Raw genomic sequence first — 16,898 nt, 5'->3', positions numbered from 1 at the left:
CGGGATGTGATCTGAACACCTGGCTTGGCGCCCCTCACACACGGGGGTGACCCCTTAGGCTGACGTCTGTAGTGAGCACAGTGGCTCAGGCTCCCGTCCCAGCAGAAGGAGGCGGGGCCCTGGGGACTGATGACTAGCGGGTCCCCTGCCTGGCTGTTCCCCAGAGGCTCGTGCACCGCGGGCTGGTAAGGCAGGTGCTGCAGGCAGGGACCGCCGGCCTGTGCAGGGAGGGGGCAGGGACTTGGGGCAACCTCACAGGCATCGACAATCCCGCGGACTCAGGACCGTGGGGGCAGGGCGAGGTCGCCACAACTGAGGACTCCGATGGCCCAGAGAAAGGGGGCGGGGCAGACACGTGGATGTCACAGAGACACAAATGTACGAAGTCCGTCCAATCGCTCTTTATGGGGGGTCCTGGGTGTGGGGACTCCAGGGGCTGCTGAGCCTGTGCACTGGCCCACCCCGGCCCTGTGACCCCGCACCTGGGCCCTCGTGCTTCAGGGGTCAGGGTTCCTGGCTCCGTGGGAGAGCTGAGCCCTCGGCTTCCTGTCCCCCAAGGGGGGCCGCGGCGCCCACACTGCGGAGCTCCCGGCCCAGCTTCTCCGCTATTTTGCGGAAGGGCGGTCTGCGTGCAGGCTCCGCCTCCCAGCAGCTGCCCATGAGGGTGTGCACAGGTCCGGGCAGCCGTCGGGGGGCTCCATGCGGTAACCCTTCTCCACGGCCTCCGAGACCTCCTTCAGCGACTGCAGACACAGGGCATGCAGCGTGGGGGGCGGGGTCTGCAGCACAGGACGCACAGGCTGCCCCTCCCCAGGGCGCTGCTCACCATCTTGGGGTACGGAGCTCTTCCATACGAGAAGACTTCCCACAGCAGCACCCCAAAACTCCAGACGTCCGATTTGCTGGAAAATCGCTGTGGGGGCCGAGGTCAGGGTGAGCAGGGTCCCTGCGGCGTCCCAGGACACAGTCCCAGGCTACCCCCCCCCCAAGCCCATGACTGCCTTAGAGATCTGAGGAAGGTGCCAGGTGCTGGGCTCACTGGAGAGGCAGCCGTTTTCCCTTGAAGCTCAGAGAGGTCAAGGGATGTATGTAGGGTCACACAGCACAGTCACAACATCATCATCCTCCCTCTGAGGGGCCCCAAACCCCAGAGAGGGTGGGTCGCTACTCACCCCATTCTTGAGAGCCTCAGGCGCCGACCACTTGACTGGCAGCCGGCTTGAGTCCAGCCCCTTCCGCTCGGCCTTGGCTAGGCCAAAGTCACTGACCTTGGCCACCAGGTCCTCAGAGACCAGGATGTTGCGAGCAGCCAGGTCGCGGTGTACCAGCTTCTTGCTCTCTAGGTACTCCATACCCTCAGCAACATGCCTGGGGACAGACGAGCCCGGTCACCCCGCAGTCAGACCTCAGTTTCCCCCTCAACTTTGGGACCTACCTGCCCGGAAGCAATGTCACTTACAGAGAAAACTGCAGGAGCTGAGATGTGCTCACGAGGGCGCGGCCCCGCGTGCGCAGGAAGTTCACCAGGTTGCCCTGTGGGGGGGGAGGGACCTGGGGGTCTCCAGGCTGTTGGGCCACCCCCGTCCGTCCACCCACCCGCCACCCCGCACACCTTGCTCACGTGCTCCATGACAATGTACAGGCCGTGGTGCAGGATCACGCCCAGGAGTCGGACCAGGTTTCTGTGCTGGAGCTTTCTGGGGATGGGGGAGGGGAGGATGGGGGGGCAGACAGGTGGGGGTGGCGGGAAGTGAGAACACAGCTGGGACCCCGGCCCTGGGACCCCGGCCCACCCGGCCACTCACGTCATCACGGCCGTCTCATCCAGGAAGGCCTGGGCTGTCACATCACACTTGATATTCTTCACGGCCACCTTCTGCCCCAGGTACTCACCCTGCAGGACGGCTGTGGAGGGGGAAAGAGCTCAGGACCCACCAAGACCCACAGACCGACCTGCGGGCATCCCCGCCTAGACTCCCCAGTGATGGTCTGGGGGCGTGGTCAGGGTGGAGCCCCGCCCAGAACCCCCAGTGAGGGGCTGGGGGCGTGGTCAGGGTGGAGCCCCGCCCAGAACCCCCAGTGAGGGGCTGGGGGCGTGGTCATGGTGGAGCCACGCCCAGAATCCCCAGTGAGGGCTGGGGGCGTGGTCAGGGTGGAGCTTAATAAGGGACTAGGGGCGTGGCCTGAATAGAGTATTGGCTCTAAATTCAGGAGGCCTTGTTCCATCCGTGGTCCCAAAAGAATAAGCAATTAATGCAAATGCAATGGCTGTCTCATTATTCAGAATTCAAATTTCTGTTCCATGAAGAAGCCCACAGTCCTGGCCGTGTTTGCATAGTTTCCGGCTGCTCAGGACGGACAGCGCTGGTGTGAGTGCAGTTCACTGTCCTCTGCTCTAAGTTCAGGACTAGGCACACAGGGGAGGTGTCCTGAGTGGAGCGCCTAGGAAGGTCCTGGGAGATGGGGTCGGGCTGCCGCCGGGCACCTGACGCCCCGCACCCGTCCCCCGCTGTCCAGAAGGGCGGAGCTCCTTCTGCGCCCCCTCCTCACCTCCGAACTCCCCCTCTCCGATCTGCGCTCCCAGAGTCAGGTGCTGCAGGTCGAGCAGCCAGCCCGCTGCGGGGACAGAGACCAGTCAGAGCGGGACAGGAGCCGCGGCCCTTCCCACCCGGCTTGCATCCAGCGAGATGTGCAGAGCTGTGCACAGCTGTGCACACCGACGCATGTGCCCACCGCAGCCGTCACCCCAAGGCTGCATGGCGGACCCCCATTCCAGGTCAAGTCACCCGGTTCCCCAGACTTCAGCCACAGCTCCAGGACCTGCCTCTAGGGACAGGGACTGTGGTGCCCTGTGGTTGCCCTGTGACCCTCCAAGCTGCTGGTCAGGTCTTCTCGCTGCTGCTCTCCCAGGGACACACACAGAGATCGGAGAGCCACACAGGTTCTGGACCATTTCTGATCTTGTCTCTAGCAGGCTCTTACACTCCACACATACCCTTCAGCTGCCTCTCAAAGCCCTCCCCCCCCCCAAACCTTTCTAAGCCTGAAGAGCCAAACAGGACGGACATCGTGGTCCATCGTGGGCTTGTCTCTGGGACTCCAGACCCCACAGGAGACATGTGGCAGTCAGGCTTGGAAGACTCAGGGCTTAGCCAAGCCAAGGTGGGGGCTTGAGGATGAGAGACTGAGGCTGGGGTGGGAGGCTGGGGTGGGAGGCTGGGGTGTGGAGGCTGGGGTGGGAGGCTGGGGTGGGAGGTGGGAGGCTGGGGTGGGAGTCTGGGTGGGAGGTGGGAGGCTGGGGTGGGAGGCTGGGGTGGGAAGCTGGGGTGGGGGGGGGGGGTGGGAGGCTGGGGTGGAGGCTGGGGTGGGAGGTGGGAGGCTGGGGTAGGAGTCTGGGGTGGGAGCTGGGGTGGGAGGCTGGGGTGGGAGGCTGGGGTGGGAGGCTGGGGTGGGAGGTGGGGAGGCTGGGGTGGGAGGCTGGGGTGGGAGGCTGGGTGTGGGAGGCTGGGGTGGGAGGCTGGGGTGGGAGGCTGGGGTGGGAGTCTGGGGTGGGAGGTGGGAGCTGGGGTAGGGAGTCTGGGGTGGGAGGCTGGGGTGGGAGTCTGGGGTGGGAGGTGGGAGGCTGGGGTAGGAGTCTGGGGTGGGAGTCTGGGGTGGGAGGCTGGGGTGGGAGGCTGGGGTGTGGGAGGCTGGGGTGTGGGAGGCTGGGGTGGGAGGCTGGGGTGGAGGCTGGAGGTAGGAGGCTGGGGTGGGAGTCTGGGGTGGGAGGTGGGAGGCTGGGGTAGGAGTCTGGGGTGGGAGGCTGGGGTGGGAGGTGGGAGGCTGAGGTGGGAGGTGGGTGAGTCTGACTGGGGTGGGAGGCTGGGGTGGGAGGCTGGGGGGTGGGAGGCTGGGGTGGGAGGCTGGGGTGGTGGTGGAGGCTGGGGTGGAGGCTGGGGTGGGAGGCTGAGTCTGGGCTGGGGTGTAGGAGATGATCTCTCCCGGGGGGCTATCATACCCTTTGCAAGCTCCTCCTCGGCCGACTTGGTGCCCTGCTTCCTCTTTGGCTTCACCAGCTTGGTGCAGATGGCTCCCTTGTCCTTGGTGTAGTGCTGTGGGGACCGCCAGCCGTGAGCCTCTGGCCTCCCCCACAATCTCCTCAGCGGGGTGAGCAGAATCCCCCAGGTACCAGGCTAAGGTGAACGGGTTTCCATGGCAACAGTGGGGGTGCAGGATGGAAGGTGAGGGGCGGTGGGTGTCAACATGGGGCTCCCTGGGGAGGTGACCCCAATTCTAGAGACAAGTGAGGCTCCTGGAGACCCCCCTCCATCTCTCCACCCCTCCCGCTCAGGTCACCTCCACCATGTCCATCAGATTACAGAAGCACACGGCCTCGTCGATGGTGAGGTGGCCATCTCGATGCAGGACACGGTAGTGGATGACGTCTCGGCCGAAACTGACACACAGGACGTAGTCTCCGGGGTGACGAGCCGATTCCCGCACGAGGAACAGCCCGTCCTCGGGGGGCTGAAGCTGCTGCACGGCTTCCTGGCCTGAGATCTTGCCGTGGAACCATCTGGGAAGCCGTGGGGACAGGATACGGCGTGGGGCAGGGGCGGCGGGGACCCTGAGGCCACCCATCCCACCAGGGCGCCACTCACGGCATGAGACTGAGCTTGGGGTCGGCAGAGAGGGCCTCCCGCTGCCGCAGGGCGGCGGCCGCCAGCAGCCCCTCCTGCCCGCTTCCATGATGCTTGGCGCGGTACCAACTCTTGTCCTGCACAGGGGGGCGGGGGGGGGGACCCGGTGGGTGTCTGTCCTGGCACCTCTAAGTGCACCCCAACTACCCTTCGGCTCCCCCCTCACCTCACAGGCCTCCAGGATGGTCACCATGTCGCCCTTGCGGAAGGCCAGCTCACCCGGCTTGGGGCGCGAGTTCTCACACTTGGTCATACATTGAGTCCCAGGGGCCCAGCGCCGCTGAGGACAGGACAGAGGCAGGGGGATGTCAGGGACAGGAGGAAGGAGTGGAAATTGGGAGGGACGGGGAGACCTGAGAGAAACTGGGGGCTGGTGGAGCAGAGGACAGGACAAGGGACTGGCGAAGACGCAGGCTTGCACTCAGGCAGCTGAGACAGGAGGATGCCAGACCAGCTAAAGGCCAGCCTGGGCTACAGTGAGACTTCTCTCACAAACTAAAACATAACGCTGGGTGTGGCGGCCCACACCTGTAATCCTGGAACTTGGGAGGCAGAGGCAGGAGGATCTCTGTGAGTTTGAGGCCAGCCTGGGCTACAGAGGGGGATCCAAGCCCCGGCACATTTATATGGTGAGACCCCGTCTCAAAAGCAAAATAAAATAAAAAATAAACCCCTGGGGGTGTCTAATAGAGAGAAAAAAGGGGGGTGAGGATGGAAAGGAACCGTGTTAGAGAGACAGACAGACCAGAAGCACAGTCACATGTAGAGGCCTGGGTGGCCAGTCTGGCTCAGTCCCTGGGGACTTCCAGGGTTGGGAGCCCCGGGATGCACCCCGCTCCCACGGGGACAGCTGAGGAAGGTCTGGTGACTCGGGGCCCCACACTCACGGTTGGCATCCTAGCTGCGGCAGAAGAGGGGTGCCAGGCCCGGAGGAATCGAGGGCTCACCTGTGGAGGAGGCAGCGTCATGCTGGGGGGGTGTCCCCAGGTCCAGGTCCTTCCTCTGGGCCTGGCTGGGTGGAGGCGGCACCAGGAGGCAAAGAGGCCCCTCAACATCCCTCAGGTGGCTCAGGTCGAGGTCCCCTCTGCAGCCCTCGGCTTTGGGAACTTATCTTTACCCGAGGGAAGTCCTTAGGCTCCCAGCCATCAAAGACCAGCCGGGAGACCCCAGAGCCTCGGCCTGCCATTGCTCGGGAAGGGAAACTGAGGCCCAGAGGCAGGAGTGCAGGAATCCGATGGCTCTGGCGGCAGCCAGGGCTGTGTGTGGGGAGGACAATGCCAGGAGCTGAGCCTTCAGCTTCCTCTTTTCTGGGCCGTGGCCAGGGGCGGTGACTCAAGGTCATTCCTGGGAATCTGACCCTGGGTGGAGCCTGGGGAGGCCTGGCTCCTACCGCCGCTCCTCAGGTCACCAGGGGTCACCAAGGAAGCATTTGGTGACCCACCACCCCAGCGCGCACACTGCAGGGCCGTGGCTGCCAAGGTCCCCAGCTGGTGGCTGGCAGGGTCAGGGCGGGAGATTGGGGTGCGCTTCTGGCCTCAGGCTCAGTGGGGTTTGCAGGGCAGCTGCGCGCAGGCGGAGGCGCACGTGCATCTGGGCACAGGTGCCACCCGGCCACCAGCGTGTGCGCGACACGGGGGCTGGCTAGACGCGGGCACCTGTGCGTGTGCCTGAGGCGCAAACGGGCCCTGCAGTGACCACCGGGGCGCGCGCACTCAGAGACGCGCACGCCGCACCCAGAAAAAAAAATATCCAGCGATGGCACCTGACGCCCCAGGGTCCAGGATCATTTTGGGGGGCGTCTCCTCTCCATCCGCGCGCACGCGCTCACCTGCTCAGGGCGCGACCCCGGGAGGGTCCCCGCCAGCGGGTAGTGTGCCCCAAGGCTGAACTCGGAGCAACTTGCTCCGCTTCCTCATTTTGGGGCGAGGATGGAGGGGACCCGGCTCGGAGCCCCTGCGGGTCCTAGCGCCGGCCGCACTGCACTGCGGGCTGCGCTGCCGCCGCCTCCCGCTCCGCCTCCTGCGCAGCCCAAGCGGGATGCTGGGTGCCAGGTGCCGGGTGCCCGGTGCCCTCTGGTCCCCGCTGAGCCCCGGCCTTCCGTCGCCCACCCCAGGAAAGCTGGGAGCGCGGAATGGCTCGCGCACGCGCACGCGCAAGGAGTGGGAAGGAGCTCCCGGTTTGGGGAGGTGATGAAGGCAAGCAGCGCAGGGACAGCACAGAGGCCTCCACGCTGCAGTCCTGGCCTCCCGGCCTCGGCCTCCACTCCAGGCTGCGCCGTGAGCCTGACCCACGCACATACAAGTACTTTCAGAAATGCCAGGCACGCCCTGCTGTGGGGCCCTCAAATGCTCTTTCCCAGCACGCTGGAGTCCGAGGCAGGCGGATCTCTGTGAGTTCAAGGCCAGCCTGGGCTACATAGAGAGTGGAGGCGCTCAGTAGTGGAGGACAAGTTTGGACAGAAGTGCCTTGCACTGACGATGTGGCACTTCCGGGAGCCACGGGTCGGTAATCACAAGTCCCCAGCAGGTGTGGGTCCCCACTTAGGAATCCTTGGCCGGGGAGGTCTCCTGCAAACCAGCTTCTGCTCTAGACTGACCCTATTGCTGACGACACCACACGTCTGAGTCACAGGAACCGGCTGGACGGTTCCTCCCACACGCGGGAGCCGCTCCACCGGGGCCACGGTGGCCCGAGTTCCCGTAACCAGCTGCTCCCGGATCGGATCTGACCCGACCTGCACAGGCGGCAGATGCGCCCTTCGTGCCCTGCCTACAAACCAGTCAGAGCCCAGGCTGGACACCCGCGGCCTCAGCAGCCCGCCCGCTGTTGCTCTGCCCAGTGAACTTTGTCCAGATGTTTATTCTGCTACCTACAGTTAGCAAAGATCCAGATCTGGGACTGGGGGCTCGGTGGGGCGGCTCACCGTGGAGTCACAGGCCCGTCATCCCGGCACTGGGGAGTAGAAGCAGCAGGGAAAAGGAGTTAAGGTCAGCCTCAGCTACAGAGATAACTTGAGGCCAGCCTGGGCTACCTGAGATCCTGTTGCAAAAAAAAAAAAAAAAAAAAAAAAAAAATCTGAAAAGCTTACGTGTTAAAAAAGACACTGTCCCTGAGGGTTGGGGGTGCGCACCTGCAATTCCAAGCTTTTGGGGAGGCTGAGGCAGGAGGATGGAAAGATCAGGATACAGAGGGCACTGTGGTCTCGGCGGGCGGGGTGGGGGCGTCTGGGGTGTGGCTACCCCCTCACTGGGGGCCTGGGGCTGTCACTCCAGGGACATGAAGGACGCATTTTCATCGTTAAAGCCATCACAGCTGCCTGAAATGGAGTCACAAAAGGAGCCGAGAAACCCGGCTGCCAGGAAGTTCTCACCCAGACTGCTGACCGCGTCCTGTCCGGTGAAGCTCGCCTTCAGGACCCCTGATGTGGGGGGACATGAGCGTGCTAAGCAATGCTTCTGATGGGGCCGCAGGGGCTGCAGGGGCCGCAGGGTCGGGCTGCAGGGGCCGCAGGGGCTGCAGGGGCCGCAGGGGCCGCAGGGGCCGCAGGGCTGCAGGGGTCGCAGGGGCCGGGCTGCAGGGGCCGCAGGGGCTGCAGGGGCTGCAGGGGCTGCAGGGGCCGCAGGGGCTGCAGGGGCCACAGGGGTCACAGGGCCGGGCTGCAGGGGCCGGGCTGCAGGGGCTGCAGGGGCCGCAGGGGCCGCAGGGGCCGCAGGGGTCGCAGGGGCGGGCTGCAGGGCCGGGCTGCAGGGGCCGGGCTGCAGGGGCTGCAGGGGTCGGGCTGCAGGGGCCGCAGGGGCACAGCACTGGCCCGATGTGCAGGAAGCCCTGGGCTCTACCCCAGCACCCTCCTGGTGTGGTGCTGTGCGCCTGTCATCCCAGCAATGGAGACACTGAGGCAGGACGTCAAGAGTTCAAGGCCAGCCTCAGACACCCGGGGCGACTACATGTCTAAGAACAAATGTGAAATGTCCTGACACTTCTCTTTACGACAGTTTCACTCATAGCCCAGGCAAGCCTAGAACTCGTCATGCTCCTGCCTCAGCATCCTGAGTGCCACCACGCCCGGCTCTCCACCACGCCCGGCTCTCCACCGTGCCCGGCTCTCCACACGGATTTTTTATAAAGCCGCTTCTTTCTGCAGTGTCAGGAGCCATTTGCTTCCCTGTGCAGGGAGCGGGCATTGTGCCCACCTTGCAGATGGGGAAATTGAGGCCCTGGGACTTGCTGCCATCAATCAAGGCTCTGGGGACACCCAAGCGTCTCAGTTTCCATGGAGACGGCTCCCTTGCAGCCTGCAGCCTGGCCGGATCCTCCTGCCCCAATTAGCATGCCTTTAAATTTAGCTGCTCGGTGCTTCTCCTGCTAGGGGACTCCCGGATGCAGGGAAGGACAAGGCTTCCTGCGGGAAAATAACCCTCGCTCTCCTCGGGACCCAGGCGCTCTCGCCCTCCGCCCTCCTTTTTAGGTTCTGAGACAGGGCTTCACTGTGTAGCCCAGGCTGGCCCAGGACTCCGGGTCATATATACAAAGCCCACGAGGACTGGAGATAGCAGTCGGCTTCCTGTCATGTCTGCAGGAGAAAACGGGGATCGAAATGCGCTCACAGCCCCCCCCACCGAGTGTCAAAAAATCAGGACGTGGAGTAGGAGTGAGGACCCAGAGCGAGGCCGGCCCACCCTGCACGCTTTCTCTGTGACACACACGGTGAAGAGAGACCCCACTCCCGAGGGTTGTTCTCTGACCGCGTGCACACACACGCGCACGCACACACGTGCACCGCACACGCACACACGCACGCGCACGCACACACGTGCACCGCACACGCACACACTTTGTTATTGTTTTGGTTTTTCGAGACAAGGTTTCTCTGTATAGCCCAGGCTGGCCTCGAACTCACAGAGATCCGCCTGCCTCCGCCTCCTGAGTGCTGAGATCAAAGGCGTGGCCACCACACCCGGCTCCGTTATAAAATTTTAACGCCTGACATACAAGCCGCCGTTTTACCGTCTCGGTCCCGCGGCGCAGCTCTCGCTCTCGCTGCAGCTGATACCTCGTCTCCAGAGCTTAGGCTGCCCCGTCCCACACTAACTCCATCCCCTCCCCTGCCCAGGGCCCTCTCCGAACCACTTCCTGTCTCTGTGGGTCTGATGACACCAACCCCGTGGTGTGAGGTCCATGTCACTGGGCATCATGTCCTCAAGGGCCGCCTGCGCTGGAGCAGGGGCCAGAACGCCCTTCACGGCTGCATAATATTCCAGCGAGTGGCTGGACCACATCATGTGCGCCCATTGGTTCCTCGGAAAAGTCTTTGTTGTCTCCTTCGCGGCTTTTTATTTTCAAAATGTCAGTGAACATGGGGTGGGGGAGGCCGGGGGTGTGCTGCGGTCCCGTCCCTTTCCTGCGCTCAGCGGCGAGTGACCTTGCGCGCGCGGGTCTTCCCGACCCCTCCTGCCTGGGCCACGGTCCCGCCCACACGCGTGCGTCATCCGCCCACACTCACCGTCTCCTAGCAACGCTCCTCTGCATCCGCAGCCCGGGTCCAGCTCTCGTCACCGCCCCGGCGCTCGGTTTCCTGCCTTGTCTGGGGTCCGGCCTTGTGCCCTTGGCCCCCGGCTGGCCTGCTGCGGGGTCCCCTGCCCCGCGGGGACAGGACTCGCAGCGGCAGGGTCAGTCGCCGCGGCTCCTGGCGGCCTCAGGGAGCTGCGCGGCCCAGACGGGACTCCATCTGGACTGAACTCAGCAAATGCTGGATTTCGCAGTCGCGGAAGCTCGGTGGTTTGGGGTTGCTAGGCGGGTCCGACTTAACTCTTTGTCACCTGGTGTGGACTCATCTGCCTTCCCGGGGAGACACGGGTGGGCTTGGTGGAGGGGCTCAGTGCAGAGGCGTGGGGCGTGGTCCTCTGCTGTCACTGAACCTGGCCACCGAGGTCGCGGCCACCGGCCCTCCCCACCCGTGAGCCCGCCTAACTGTGAAGCACTGTCCCCCTTAACCAGCCGGAGCCGCGGGCTCTGGGCGCCACCAGGAAGACGCCTTCTCATTTGGTTACCCATGTGTGCCCGGCCAACTAGACCCAGCCTGCAGCGGGCGCTTTCCCGTCCGAGTGACCCCGAGTCCCTGTTGGACTTTCTGGAATAGACGCTGGGCAGGGGTGGGTGGCGGGGTGGAGGCTGGGAGGAGGCTGAGCTTCGGGGTTCCACTGGGAGGGGCGCTCCAGGAGAAGGAAACTGGAAGGCAGGCTTTCCCAAGGCCTGGGGCCTGAGTGTCTCCCCGTGCTCCAGGGCGCCTCCTCCAGGAAGCCCGAGCAGAGTGCTCCTGACCAGGACCTCCTCAGGCCGGGGGGACCTCCTCAGGCCGGGGGGACCTCCTCAGGCCCGGAGCTGGCATGCATCTGTGGGGGAGTGTGCAGGGGGAGTGTGCAGGGGGAGTGTGCAGGGGGAATGTGCAGGGGGTAGACACGGAGCTGCTGTGGGGGGGGGCTGAAGCTCCGCCCACGCTCATGACGCAGCTTGGTGTGGGGAGACTGAGGCCTGTGGGCACCCCCACCCCCACCCCAGAGTGATGGACACGAAGGCCACACGCACACAGGCAGATCCGCTTTATTCCCATTCTGGCCAAGTTCTGGATGATTCTACAGACTCCAGGCGCTGCGCCATGTGCGAGCTGGTCTTTAAAGCCACAGGCAGAATGGAGCAGGGTTGAAGCCTTGGGTGGTACTGGGGGTTCGGGGGTGCCCACACCCAGTGGTCCGCAGGATAACCTGGGCTAGCAGAAGGCACTCAGTGACTGGGGTTCCACCGCGGGGTGACCGTGTCCCAGGGGCCGTCTGTGTCCTCACAGCTGGGGTGCAGTAAGGGGCTGTGTGAAGGATGTGGGTGGGTCTGGGGTCTGGGGAATCACGGCCTGTGCTCTCTCCACTCCCACTCCGTGACTTTAGAATCTTCCAGGCCACCCTTCCTGGCATTTCAAGGAAGCGATTCAGATCTCACCTGCTTCATATGACGTCAGGGGAGTTACTACCAAGGAGTGGAGGTCGCTGCTACCTGGCTGGGGGTGGAGGTGGGGGTGACAGAGCCATGGGCATGGGGGTCACCACAGCATTGTGAATAAACCTACAGACCCAATGGCAAAGGTGTCCCACATCAGGAGGAACCAGCAGCCGGAGGGCCCGCGCCAGTTCAGACCTGTGGTGATGGCTGGCTCATGGCAGCCCCACTGTGCCCTGCCGGCCACGCTTCTTCTCCCCAGGGCCCTCCTGGGCCTGACTGGCCTCCCTCATCCTCTTCCGTGCCCGGGCCCCAAATCTGGTCCGTGGAGGTAACTGTTCCATGCGAAGGACCTTGTGTATCTGCCGGAAAGCCACGAGACGCAGGGCGCGCTGTGGACAGTGGGGTTCTGTCAGGGCGTGCCGGGGTGGCCCGGTGCGTGCCGGGGTGGCCTGGTGTGTGCCGGGGTGGCCCGGCGTGCCAGCCAGGCCTGCCATCTGCAGGGACCAGGGAGCAGGGCTGTCTGTTCCTTGTCACAGTTGCTGGTGCCAGGCATGGGCCTGCGGAATGCCACCGCTGGCTGCTGGCACTGGCTGGCCTGGAGCCTTGGGACACCACCTCTCCTTCTGGCTGGAGGGACCCTGAATTCCATGTGAGACACCCGACTCTCCTGAAGGTGGCCGTGTGTGAAACCCTGGGTTTGTGCGGCTGAGACATTTCCCTTTGAGACTGCAGCTCATGTAGCCCAGGCCTGCCTCAAACTATATAACCAAGGATAGCCTAGAACTTCTGATCCTCCTGCCTCCACATCCTGCTGGGGCTGGAGCCCAGGGCTCTGTGTGACGGGGGAGCACTGTGGACTCCGTGGCCAGGCTCTGTGTGACAGGGGAGCACTGTGGACTCCGTGGCCAGGCTCTGTGTGATGGGGAGCACTGTGGACTCCGTGGCCAGGCTCTGTGTGACAGGGGAGCACTGTGGACTCCGTGGCCAGGCCAGTCAGTGCTGATCGGGAGCTGCTTGTCACTCCCGAGTCCAGACTCTGCGGGAGGGGGATGGAGACCCACGTACCTGTGCACTGGCGGTCAGGTCTTCTCGCTGCTGTGGGGTCATGGGCTCCAGGGCGTCCTGTGGGCCTTTCTCACAGGGGTCCTGTAGCCCCGGGCCATCTGAGCCAGGGAGAAGGTGGACGCCTTTGTGAGGGGCTAGTGGGACACAACAGCCACCCTGCCACTGAGGGTGACTGCACTTTCGTCTGCGCTGTGTCTGCAGCGACCGAGGCCCACATCGGGTGAGGCCTGGGTAACACACAGTCCCCCTTGGGGCACTCTGCATGGGTCCCTGTGACCCCTTTGTACCTGTGAGGGTGCCCATGCCCCCAGCCTGTGCGACAGCCCGCACGACGGGCCTGACCCTTGACCCTCCTTTCCCAGAGTCACCCAGGTCTCCAGGAACTCTGTCGGGACGCCCAGGGCCATCCACGTCCCTTCAGGGGCGCTTTGGCACTCTTGTTCCTCAGACTCCTTATGAAGCTGACCCCTGAACTCCTGACCCCTGCCTCAGGCTCCCGAGCTGGGGTGACAGGTGTGTGGCACCAGGCCTGGACTGCGCAGTGCTGGGGATGGGACTCAGGCATCGGGTCACCAGGTGAGGGCTGTGCAGAGCCACAGCGCAGCCGCACCGTGTGGGGCCACAGGCGCAGCCGAGTCCTGTGGCCTCCCTGGAGTGCCAGCCGTGGTTCCCATGCACGTGGGCACCAGCGGCACCAGCCAGAGCGGAATGCAGCCAGGGTGTGGATGGCGCGGGCACAGGGTGAGTGCTGGGGCAGCCCTGGCCTGGGGACCCTGCTGTGTCCCTAGAGGATGGCGGCGTACCCCTGCCCCTGTGCTGTGGGCCATGGACCACGCGCCCAGCGTGTGTGGGTGACCCACCCTTTCCTCTTGTATGTGGATGGCCACGGGCTCTGCTGCCCATGCCCAGCCCCCCGCACCCCATTCCTGTCCCCAACGCTGACCTGCCAGGAGCGCGCCTGTGGCCACATACTCCAGGACCCTCCGCATAGCGTCCCCGGGGCTCAAGGGCCGGGGTGCACTGCTCAGCACCTTCTCCACCAGCAGCTCCATGGCCTGAGGAGGACACGGGGACATGCGGGGGCATGACGGGACACACTGTTGCTCGGACGGCGGGGCAGGGATGGTAAACAAGGCCAGGCCGGGCCAGGTTCAGGGTCCTATGATGTGGGCTGTGAGTTCTAGGGGCGTCCTGGCTCCTCAGGCTGACGCTGCCAGGTCTGTGTGAGGACGGCACGTTTCCTGGGACACCTGATCTGCACAGGGTCTGGACTTCACCCTCGGTGCAGTGACCCGAGGGGGGCGCCTCATTTCGGGGGTGACACTCGGTAAAGGGCCCATCGGCCCACTCTGGGCCAGCCCTGCTGAGTGGAGACCTGGCCAGCCCCCCTGTGGCCCTCCACTGTCCCCACGGCCTTACCCAGGCGGGCAGGGCCCCCCAGGGGGGCAGGCAGCGGCACAGCTCGCGCAGGACCCGGATGACAATCACACACGGCTGCAGGCCGCTGGCGCGGGCCTGGGGGAGGAAGCACAGTGGTCAGTGGAAGGGACTCGGGGCAGACCGTGGCTGGCGACTGTCCCCACTCCAGCCACCCCACGTCCTGACCTGGAACCACTTGGCGTGGCGGAGAGCTGCCAGGGTCTCGAGGCACCTCTCCCGATCCAGGACGTCCTCCGGGTCAGACAGAGAGTCTTGCAGTCCTGTCGGCAGGGACAGGACACTGAGTCCCTGCCTGCTCGCCGCAGCCTCACAGGGTGGCCTGTCCCTCGGCACCCACACTGCTCATCACAGCCCCCACTCAGCTTCCCGCCACCGTGCAGCATACAGAATCCGAGTCTAATATTAGACAACCTGCCGTCAAAGCAGGTGACGGCCCTGCGGGTCTCGGGCCTGGGGCCTGGGCACACGGAGAGGCCCCGTTCCTAAACTACACCGGCTGGGGCACGGGGCAGTGGGAGAGACCTGTGCAAAGCGCGGGCAAAGGCCCCAAAACATCAGCCCTTAGCTCCACTGCCCCAGATGCAACCCTACGAGACCCCGCGTGACCCCGCGTGACCCCGCGTGACCCAGAGATACTGAGGCCACTGGGGCCCTCCTGCCCAGAGCAGGGTGTGTCTGCTGCACCCTAGAGACTCAGGACAGGAAGTTGGGGATGTACCTCGTTTTACAGAGGGGTCTTCGCGCATCAGAGGCGAGGTGGCAGACACAGTGACCTTCACCCCGGGCTCCACACAGGCCGAGATAACGATGTTGGCATCATGGTCAGATGAGACCTCATACTTTTCTTCTGCCACTATCTGGGTGTAAACATGACATGAGGCCACATGACTCCAGCCGAGAGCAGAGTCCACACCAGAGGGAATGCAGATGGCATGTGTACCTATCTGTCCACCTTCGGGTGCCTGCTCCCAGGAGGCCCGACCCTGCCCTGGAAATTCCTACGTGACTTAATACACACCAGGAAAGCACACACTTGGAAACACTGAGGAGCCTCTCTATGTAAAGAGTACCTGATGCTCAATAAAACAAGCAATGTAACAGAAAAACAACTGGTGATGAACCAAAGACCAGCAGAAAAGGAAGGAAAACAAATGTCTTCTGTGATCAGACAAGAGGAAACTGTGAAGCTGCCACTGATACCTGTGAGTACAAAGTCCAGAAAGAGTGTGTGTGTGTGTGTGTGTGTCCTGCTTCTGGGAATGGAGCCCAGAGCCCTGCACCTGAGAGTGATCACCACTGAGCTACAGACCCAGCCTTGGCCAGAGTTTGCCATCCTCCTGCCTCAGTTCCTGGGATGACAGGTACACAACTGATTCCTTTCTTTTGTGTGTGTCGAGGACAGAGACTGAAGTCAGACTGTTTCTCAATTGCTTTTCCGCCTTGGTTTTTTTGGTGGTTTGTTTTGGTTTTTTGAGACACCATTTCTCTGTGTATCCCTAGCTGACCTGGAACTCAGAGATCTGCCTCCCAAATGCTGGAATTAAAGGTGTATGTCACCACTGGTGGCCTATGACTGGCTTTTTACCAGGTTCTAGAGATCTGAACTCAGATCCCAGTGTGTATCTGATGGAGACACTCCCCAGCCCTGCAGGCCCTGGCTGGGAGGCCAAGGCCCGGCCTCGCTCTTACCGACAGCTCTCGGGGCAGCTCCTGCTTGATCCTCTGCAGCAGGGAGTGCGTGGGCTTCTTGGAGCACAGCAAGGTCAGCTGCACGCTGTGGTCCCCACGCAGGACCAGGCCCTTGGCCAGGATGCCAACCCGCACCACACCCTTGAGCATCCGTGGTTGGGGAGGTGCCAGGGTGCTGAGGAGACAGAGCGGCAGGCACACGTCAGCAGGGAGGGTCAGAAGGGCCCAGGGACACTGGCTGATGGGAAATGAAACACATCCAGTATCCACCTGCAGCCCCATAGAAGCAACCCCATCACTGGAGAGGCCAGACATCTATGATCTATCCATCTATCTACAGATCTATTTATGATCTATCTGTGGATCTACCTATCACTTATCTATGATCTATCTATGGATCTATCATCTTTATATGATGTATGATCTATTCATCTGATCTATCATCTACCCATCATCTGTCATCTGTGTAGCTGTGATCTATCTGTCTACCTGTCTATGGACCTATCTATATCTGAAACAAGGGCTCACGTGTAGCCCAGGCTAGCCCCACACTCACTGTACTCTTGCTGTTTCAGCTTCCCGAGTGCTGGATTCACCAACCCCTACACATGGGCGGGTTGGGCGGGTTGGCCTTTCTCCATCAGAAGTCTTGGGAGACTTGAGACAAGGGGGTGGACAGAGCTTTGACCCTGTGGCCCTCGCGGCCCGTGTGGCGGCACTAACCCATGCTGGTCGCTCTCCTCGGCCAGCGTGTCTGACACCAGTCTGAGGGCGCGCTCTGTGTGGGACACTGCCGTCTGGATGGCCTGCAGCTCCTCCTCGGTGGGGTAGATGGAGGCGTGCTTGCACATGACATGCCGGTCGTCACTGCTCTCTGGCCGGCGCCCCGACTGTGGGGACAGCGACCCTCATCAGGGTGGGCTGGGGACAAGACAGCCAGCCCTGGCAGGGCTGTGGAGAGCGTGGAAGGCCGGGCAGCTGCAGGGAGCCTTGGCATGCCACGCTGGACCCGCACGCTGGGGAGCCTTCAGGGGTCCT

The 16,898-nt window shown here is 63.4% G+C and overlaps 2 protein-coding genes across 2 annotated transcripts in view; both read right to left on the bottom strand.

Annotated features, from left to right (window-relative positions):
• Positions 1-379: 379 nt before the first annotated feature.
• Matk (megakaryocyte-associated tyrosine kinase) lies at positions 380-6,422 on the bottom strand. The gene is given in 14 exon segments (XM_037198202.1): positions 380-677; positions 680-743; positions 827-913; positions 1,173-1,368; positions 1,460-1,533; positions 1,613-1,697; positions 1,806-1,905; positions 2,551-2,616; positions 3,998-4,091; positions 4,336-4,555; positions 4,641-4,756; positions 4,846-4,959; positions 5,567-5,626; positions 5,797-6,422. Coding segments are annotated over 14 exon segments (1,674 nt in total). The 5' UTR covers positions 6,022-6,422; the 3' UTR covers positions 380-504.
• Positions 6,423-11,260: 4,838 nt separating this feature from the next.
• Zfr2 (zinc finger RNA binding protein 2) overlaps positions 11,261-16,898 on the bottom strand; it is a 17,130-nt gene continuing 11,492 nt past the window's right edge. Inside the window, exons 5-12 of the mRNA XM_037198259.1 lie at positions 16,584-16,767; positions 15,861-16,035; positions 14,890-15,028; positions 14,337-14,431; positions 14,151-14,246; positions 13,675-13,786; positions 12,732-12,829; positions 11,261-12,055 (exon numbers count right to left, since the gene is read on the bottom strand). Of these exons, the coding sequence (XP_037054154.1) occupies positions 11,879-12,055; positions 12,732-12,829; positions 13,675-13,786; positions 14,151-14,246; positions 14,337-14,431; positions 14,890-15,028; positions 15,861-16,035; positions 16,584-16,767 (1,076 nt within the window). The 3' untranslated portion in view covers positions 11,261-11,878. The remainder of the gene's footprint in view (positions 12,056-12,731; positions 12,830-13,674; positions 13,787-14,150; positions 14,247-14,336; positions 14,432-14,889; positions 15,029-15,860; positions 16,036-16,583; positions 16,768-16,898) is intronic.

The sequence above is a fragment of the Peromyscus leucopus genome, chromosome 22, assembly GCF_004664715.2.
Source record: "Peromyscus leucopus breed LL Stock chromosome 22, UCI_PerLeu_2.1, whole genome shotgun sequence".
Taxonomy (NCBI): domain Eukaryota; kingdom Metazoa; phylum Chordata; class Mammalia; order Rodentia; family Cricetidae; genus Peromyscus; species Peromyscus leucopus.
Note: the sequence above shows the minus strand (reverse complement) of the source record. Positions and strands in the feature narration are given on the sequence as shown.